At 38.0% G+C, this 8,685-nt stretch overlaps 1 protein-coding gene across 1 annotated transcript; it reads left to right on the top strand.

The window, feature by feature from the left end:
• The first annotated feature begins 2,369 nt into the window (after positions 1-2,369).
• On the top strand, positions 2,370-2,966 carry LOC107610511 (uncharacterized). Its single transcript, XM_016312561.1, has one exon. It carries the CDS (start codon positions 2,370-2,372, stop codon positions 2,964-2,966), a length of 597 nt encoding a protein of 198 aa, XP_016168047.1.
• The last annotated feature ends 5,719 nt before the right edge of the window (positions 2,967-8,685 follow it).

The following is an 8,685-nucleotide window of genomic DNA, read 5'->3' as shown; positions in this document are numbered from 1 at the left end:
CGTAGTGAGACTACTAGAAGAGTGTGGTTAGAATGTTATGGAGTACCTTTACATGTTTGGTCAATGAAGACGTTTAACACGATAAGCGGTCTATAAAGAGAAGTACTCAACTGTGATGAAGTAAAGAAGTCCGCTTTATCTTTCAGTGCTGGCTGAGTATTAATCGATACTTGTGTATTTGATGTGATTAATGAATAGATTCATATCACTGTAGGCACTAGTGGCTTCGATGTTTTTGTAAAGGAGGTGGAACGTGAGATATATAGAGAGGAATGTTTGCTGGAAGATGTAAGGGGAAGGCCAACGTGTGAAAACTATATTTCACATGCCGGTGGTATGTTGTTGAAGGTGACGGTTTGGATCTGGCGGCTGAGCTAGTCATGATGTGGGCTAAAGGTGGCGTTGAAAATAAGGGTAGATTCGTAACATCAGATATTTTTTTGAATGAATTCAATGAAAGAAATTTACTTCTGTATCATGTGCAATGGAAAACATACTCATTCAAAATTAAAGGGATTAATAGGGGTACTGATTTTGGGAGATTTGATGAGTGTGTTGACGTTGAATCAGAAAGAACAGTCACAGAGGAGTTGTTGGATAAGGGAAGTGGATCCAAAAAAGTGGAGGCAAGCTTAAAAGGTGTAAATGATATGGGCTTGGGTTTAAAAACTAAGGAGGGTCACAATCTTTGCTACAAGGCCAACCTATCTTTAGGACATGAAGCTGGTGGCCCAATAAATGAATTGCAATTAGATTAGCCTTTGAGAGGAGATAATTGGGAGCTACATCACGTTATAGAGGAGAGGCCGGGTCATGATCACATTAACGAGGCCAACTTGGAGCGAGCGGGTCGAGGCTTGATCAGCAAAGGGTCTTGCGGAAGAAGACGTGCTCTCCTACCTTCAGAGGAAGTTAACGATAACCATGCCACGGTTAGGGACAGCAACTCGAGATCCCTTGCGCGGACGAGAGGTGTGGCACATCGAGCAGGTTGGGGAGTGCCAAACGGGCTCAAGCCTGGGATCCATGTAGCGCTGCAGGGAGATCTTGACGGCGCGAACTGCGGAGGAAGGGGTTGACCATGATCGGGGCTTGGAAAGGCTGATTGGAAGAGTAGAGGTCCATGCTAACCAGGGAGACCAAATGATGTATTTACAAGAAAGGGAGACCAATGTAGTAGGGTAGGAGGTAACGATGCAGTTGAGGGACATGAAAATGTCGCATAATAGGTTACGGAGAATGGTGGATCTGAAACTGAAACAGAGGATATCATTCGAAATTATGAACAGAGGCATACACAAGAAGGGCAGTTAACTGAAAATAAGGAAACATGGAAGTTGGCAGTAGAGTCTGGTGCAATATTATATGATGAAGAAGAAGATATTACGGCGATTTTGCAAAGTCATAATGAAGCTATTGCGACAAAAAGAATCATGGCAAAACAAAAGGAGAAAGCTTGGAGGAGCAGACCCAAAAACTATAACAAGGTGTGTAGAATTTCTTTTAAATGATTTATAGTTATTGGAATATTAGAGGATTAGAAGGGGATGAAAAGTTGAGTATGGTGAAAGAGTTGAAGAAAAAGCATAGGGTGAATATGTTAGGATTGATTGAAACGAAGAAAGAGATAGTGACTAAATTTGATGTAGCACGTTTTTAGAGTTGTGATACGGTAGACTAGGATTATGTGGAATCAACAGGTGCCTCTGGAGGTTTATTATTAATGTGGGATAATTTGTTGTTTAAACGATTGAATTGCTATAAAAGGGATGGTTGGCTGTCTGTTGAAGGTTTGCTGACAAAAAATAACTTTAACTGCGCATTCTGCTTGGTGTATGGAGCACATGTGCGGAGTGAAAAACTGGTAATGTGAGAGGAGTTGAGCTATATTGTGGGTTTATGTCAAGTTCCATTTTGTTTCATGGGTGACTTCAATGAGATACTGCATTTGGAGGAAAGGAAATGCACTATTAGTCTACCGGCATCTGTGGAAGATTTTAAGGATTGGGCACAAGATTTACAGCTAGTAGATTTACTCTAACTGATCGGCAGTTCACATGGTTTCGATGTCGATCTTGTAGCCGCATTGACAATATTCTCGTCAATTTAGAGTGGCTTGAAGAGTTTCCAGATACTCAGTTGAAAGGGGGTCCTAGAGGTTTATCAGATCATTGCCCGTTGATTTTAGAAGATACACAGTTAGTGGGAGACCAAGACTTTTTCAAAGTTTGGATTCCTGGTTTACACATGAGGGGTTTCTCATGTTGGTAAAGGATGAGTGGAGGAACTTCGGTGATGCTTAGTTCACTAATAAGCGGAAGGCCTTGACGGTACCGTTAAGAAGATGGCATAAGAACAATTTTAGGGACATGAACAACAGGATAAAGAGGTGTGAGGAAGAGATTAAGAAGATAGATGATATAGTTAGTGATGGTAATTATGACGGAACGGTGGAGGCTCGACGGAATGCTCTTGTGACTTGTTGTGCAAAGTGGTATGCTAGAAAGGAGATTCATTGGAAGCAGATATCTCGGTCTCAACATTCTAGAGATATGGACAAGAACACTAGATACTTTCATAACCTAGTATCAGCTAGAAGGAGAAACAACATAATCGATTCTCTGGTAATTAATGGAAGGTTAGTGCGGAATCAATCCAGAATAAAGGTTGCGATTATAGATTTTTATAGAGAACTATATCGGCAGAAATATGCTCCTAGGATTAGGATCCGTGATGGGTTGGTAAAGCAAATTGATGAAGAAGAGGCAGCAGAGTTAGAGGCAATGCCACCGCCTGAGAAAATACGACAGGCGGTTTGGGATTGTGAGTCCAATAAAGTGTTAGGTAGTGATGGATATAATATGAACTTCATAAAATACTGGGGTGAGATTGGCCAGGATTTTACTGCAGTTGTATTGGGATTCTTTCAAAGTGCAAAGCTACCAATGGATGCTAATATAACATAGGTGGCGCTAGCTCCAAAATTTGTGGGAGCTAAGGAAATCAAAGACCTTCGGCCGATTAGTATGGTTGGTTGTGTGTATAAGGTGATATCGAAAGTATTGATGAGAAGAATGCATTTAGTGATTCCAGGGTTAGTGGGGGAGACCCAGTCTGCATTTGTGAAAGGCCGCAAAATACATGATGGTGCTCTCGTTACTTGTGAGACGGTACAATGGCTGAAGTTGCACAAAAAGGAGGCGGCGTTGATCAAGCTAGACTTCCAGAAAGCATATGACAGGGTGAGATGGAGTTTTGTAGATATTGTACAACAAAAGATGGGTTTTGGTCTTAGATAGAAGACATGGGTGAAGGAATGTGTGACTACAGCGTCTATGTCGATTTTGATTAATGGGTCACCAACCAAGCCCTTCAGAATGGAGAGAAGACTTAGACAAGGAGATCCTCTTTCTCTTTTTTTTGTTCGTTCTTGTCGTTGGCGACTTGCACAGGATGGTGGGTGTAGCAGTCAGGAATGAACTCATTTTTCTACTACTGGTTGGACGGGACAACATAGAGTTGTTGCATATTCAGTTTGCAGATGACACAATCTTATTTTACCTTCAGGAAATAGAGACAATAGTGAATTATAAGAGGCTTTTGCGTTATTTTGAGTTGATGTCTTGACTGAGTATTGACTTTGATAAGTCTTGTGAGCTAGAACGGGTGACAAATATGTGTGGTTTGTTGAGATGTGTGAAATTTGCTTTACCTGTCAGGTACTTAAGGATTTCCCTATGCATAAATCCTCAATTCGTGAAGACTTGGAAATCGATCATAGACAAGGTAGAAGATAAGCTCAGCTTATGGAAAGCGAAGTCACTCAACAAAGCTGGTAAGTTGGTTCTCATCAAATCCATTCTTAATAGCTTGCCGATCTACTACCTAAGTTTGTATAAGATGCCAAAGGCAGTTGCAGAAAAGCTGATTGGGTTAAAAAGAAGGTTTTTGTGGAGTAAAAAAGATGGGAACAACGGTATACCACTTGTTAAATGGGAGGTAGTGTAAGCTCCGAAAAAGCTAGGTAGTTTGTGGGTGGGGAATGCTTTGATCAGAAATGCATCGCTTCTGTTCAAGTGGTGGTGGCGATGCTCGAAGGAAGATTGTCTGCTGTGAAAGAAGGTTGTATGTTCTTGTAATCATTTGAACCCCAATGTAATGTTGTCAAAACAGCCTTTACCATCAAGAGGTGGTCCGTGGAAAGATATCTATCAACTTAATATTCAGGAGCAACAGGTAAAAGATAAGATGATTAGTGGTTTGTCTATGGAGATGGAAAATGGAAGACGTATTTGATTTTGGGAGGATGATTAGTTACAATGTGGCTCCTTGAAAGAGAGTTTTCCAAGACTCTTCTCTGTTTCAAATCAACAAGGATCTATCATAGGGGACTGTGGGTTTTAGGATGGGTTAGAATGGGTATGGAACTTTTATTAGAGGAGAGATTTATTTCAATGGAAGTTAGAGCTTCTCAATCAACTTCATGACCGGTTACAACTAGTTAGATTATCGTCTCGTAGATATAATACAGTTATATAGAAATTTGACAAAATAGATGATTTTTCTACTAATTCATATGTGCAGGTGTTGCAGAAAGAGACTCTCACAGAGGACATCACAAGCTACATTTTCACGAGTACCATATGGAGAGAATTGGTTCCTCCAAAAGTTGAACTTTTTATATGGTTTATTTTAGTAGGCAGGGTCAATATTAAAGAGAGACTGAATAGACTAGGAATTATTCATCATAGTGATAATGTTTGTGTTTTGTGTAAAAAGGATATAGAATTTGTGCATCATTTGTTGAGTTAATACTCAAAATGACCCCCGAAATTTGACTACTGACTCAATTTGATCCTCTAATTTTTAATTGACCTAATTTATACCCTGAAATCTTAAGGTGGGGATCAGATTGGCTCTCAAACTTCGTCACCAGAGTGATGACGTGGTGCCCAAACCTCACCACATGCCTCTCCTTCTTCCTCTTACCATTGCCATCACTACCTCTCCTTTACCAACACTCTCTCTCCCCAAACAAACAACAACATTTACAATCTAACAACACCCACACATTTCTACCGCCATAGCTTTGAATGTTGGTGGGTTGTGAATGTTGTTGTTTGTTGGGGGAGGGAAGGTGTTGGTAGAGGGGAGGTGGTGATGGCGATGGTAAGAGGAAGTAGGAGAGACATGTGGTGAGGTTTGGGTGCCACATCATCATTCTGGTGATGAAGTTGGAAGGAAGGACCAATCTGAGCCACGCCTTAAAATTTCAGGGTATAAAAATTAGAGGATCAAATTAAGTTGGTGGTCAAATTTTAGGGGTCATTTTGAGTATTAACTCTCATTTATTTTTTGGCTGAGTTTTCGTGGCAGGTGTGGTGCCCTTGGTTGACGTGTGCTAGTAGAGCTTGGGCTGTTCCGAGAACTATCAAAAGACTTTTTGAGAGTTGGATTGGAGTGCCTGATCGAAACTCTGAGTAGAAGAAGTGGCTGGTAGGATTTTTTACGGTTATTTAGAACATTTGTTTGAAACGAAATAGCAGAGTATTCCAAAATTCAGAGATAGGTGTTGATGGTATTAAGAATAGGTCATTTTTTAGTTATAGGGAATGGTATAGTGTTGATCCGTTTGGTTGTTGATGGCAATGCCGGATATGACAATGAATTGTACCTTTTTTTCTTAATTTTGTATTGTGTTCTTAGTCCTTTCATGCTCCACTTAATTGTATTGAGCTTTCTTTGTTAAAAAAAAATTATACTGCCATTTCCATAAAAAAGAATAAATAAGTGGATCTTCAACATTCATTTTATTTTGCATGTACGTTCGGACCACACAGCCCAAATTAACAGATAATTTGTGCCATGGATCTTAAATATCTATGGACACGTGCCGAAAATTCATGAATAACCCAAAAAAAATGGTACAACATTTATCACAAGTATTAGTTTACAAGTTAGGGTAATGTTACGGTGCGGAAGCAAATTTTTTTTCTCACCTGCTGAAATGTGGTGGAAGCAGAAGAAGAAAACACGTGTTTGCATTGGTCCCTACTTGGTCCGACAAGTGCTATAATATTGCAGAATTGACATGAAATGTGGGCCAAGTTATGCTTAATTAATTAACGTTAGTTTTGCACATAATATGTTGATTAGTTATTTGGAATTTTTTGTCTAAAACAGATCAATTTTTGGAAAGAAATGGGCTGGATTTACGCTATGGAAGGTTTTTTTTCATTTTTAAACTTGACAATACATTTAATTTTGCAATTAACCCATGTTTTGAATATTCGTGGATATAGTGTGTTTTGGAAATATGATGTTTATAGTAATAAATTATTGTGTGTTTTTTTACAGTTAAATTATTTAATTAAAAAATTATTATTAATAAAATTATTTATTTAAACTTAACTTTTCTACGTTACAAATAATTTTAAATTTAAAAAATTTTAGATTTTAAATTTTTTAATTTTAAATTTTAAAATTAGTTCTTCTACATTTTTTATTTCAAATTTTGTAATTTCACAATATATTAATAACGGGCCTGCTACACATACAAGCAAAAAGGCTCTATAAGTCATACAAGCTCCCAGCCCACAATCCTTGCACACGCGCACTGAATTACATTGAATGGAGCGTCATTTACACGCGCTCCACTCAAACGGTTGCACTTCGCGTAAACTGCTCCTTAATGGCGCACTCTTCCACTTCTCCAAGCCATTCGAAGAAAACACAACCGTTCCATTTTCGAGCAACATTTGAAACTGAAGATATAGAACTCATCGCGAAGATTCGAAAATTCCATCAACACAACATAGAACTCTCGATCAAGAATCTCTAGAAAAAACAAAGTTATAATACTCAAGGTACGTTACGTTACTATTTTAGTCATCCTGTATATTTTCCACATTTCGAAATCGAAGAACTAGGTTTTACTGTTCTTCTACGTTGTTGTACGTTTTACTGTTCTTCTTGTTCTATGTCTCATTTTACAGTTTATAATGTTCTACTTGTTCTAGGTTTTACTGTTATTCTTGGTTCTATGTTACACTGTTCTTCTTAGTTCTTCTAGGTGTTACTGTTCTTGTTGTTCTAGTTCTTCTGGTAACCGATTTTTGGGGGTATATTCCGTAGTTTGGTGGGTGTATATGGAGTAATTTGTTGGGTGTATATGACATAAATTATTGGGTGTATATTTCTGAACTGATATACTGTAATAGTCAGCAGTTGCAACTGTTCTTATATTTGCTTGTCCATGGGTGTATATTGCTTGACCTTGTAATGTTACTTGACCTTGTATATTAATGCATGTTTGAGTGATATCTGACTGATATATATGGGTGTATCTGAATCATATCTATGGGTGTATCTTACTGATATCTATGGGTGTATCTTACTGATATCTATGGGTGTATTTTTCATTTCAGAAAAAATAACAGCAAGAAACCAAGCTGGAAAAAATGTAAGAACAAATATATGTCTTAGATGAAATCAGTTTTATATAATAGAAATATATCTGACTATAATTTTGTTTTGTTTACAGCAAACCAAAGACCTTAAGTGTGCAACACATTTGTTAAGTGAGAAATTCAGAAACATGAGTGAGGAGAAGAAAATGATTGTTAGGGATTTGGGATTCGGTGGCTTGATGCACATCCCGCCACTAAGGGTGCATCACCAAGTATTAAGGGAGTTGGCCAACAACTTCAAATTAGGGGAGAATAGGCTGGAAACCGGCTACGGTTCTTTTAAAATAAGACCAAAAACAATAGGTGATGCGCTTGGCATCAACGCATCAAGTAACTCGCCAAAAATTATAGGTGTATATTAACTGATGCTTGGGTGTATTTAAATTGATGCTTGGGTGTATTTGAACTGATTTTCATACTATGTTTATTTCAAGAGGATTTTCATCCTCTATATACAGATGGCATTCCTTTTACCAACGACAATAAACAAAATCTCACCTGTGCACCTGGCCCCAATTTTTGAGATGGACACCATAACAGAGCGAAACTGGGGAGGGTATGTTTTGAGTTTTATCATCAAGGGCATAATCGATTACAAGGAGAAAAAGAAAAAGGCAATTGATGGCTACCTCTTTGCCCTGATGATAATTTACTTTCATCCTTCTAAAAATAAAGACAAGAAGAGGGCAGAAAGACCTCCAAAATCCTGGATTGCCAACTGGAGTAAGGAGTAGTTGGACGAAAGAATGAGGGCAGAAATAGAGGAAAATATGCTTAGTGAACATAATATGTTGGGTGTATTTTATTTACTTGAATGTTGCTAACTAAAATTTCTAATGTTTCAGGGGGTTGTAAAGATGGCGGAAACAAGAGAGAAAATGAAGAAAATAGAGAAAAAAGAAAAAAAAAAACAAGAAATAAAAAAACAAAAAAAGGAAGGCAAGTTCAACATCGTCTTCGGAGACAGAAACAACTGATAGTGACAATTCTACCTCTGAGTCTGAGACTCAAGAAGACTCAGAGGATTCACCAAGAAAAGAACCCAGCAAAAAAGGAAAAAAGTAAGTACCATACTTAGGTGTATTTTCTTTATAAAGTTGGATTTTTTTTCTTTATCAAGTTAGGTGTATTTTGTTTACCCAGTTGGGTGTATGTTGTTTATTAAGTTGGGTGTATTTTGTTTATTATGTTGGGTGTATCTTGTGCATTCATTTGG

This window comes from Arachis ipaensis, chromosome B8, assembly GCF_059453495.1.
Source record: "Arachis ipaensis isolate K30076 ecotype BB chromosome B8, ASM5945349v1, whole genome shotgun sequence".
NCBI classification, from domain to species: domain Eukaryota; kingdom Viridiplantae; phylum Streptophyta; class Magnoliopsida; order Fabales; family Fabaceae; genus Arachis; species Arachis ipaensis.
This window is presented reverse-complemented; position numbering and strand designations above follow the sequence as displayed.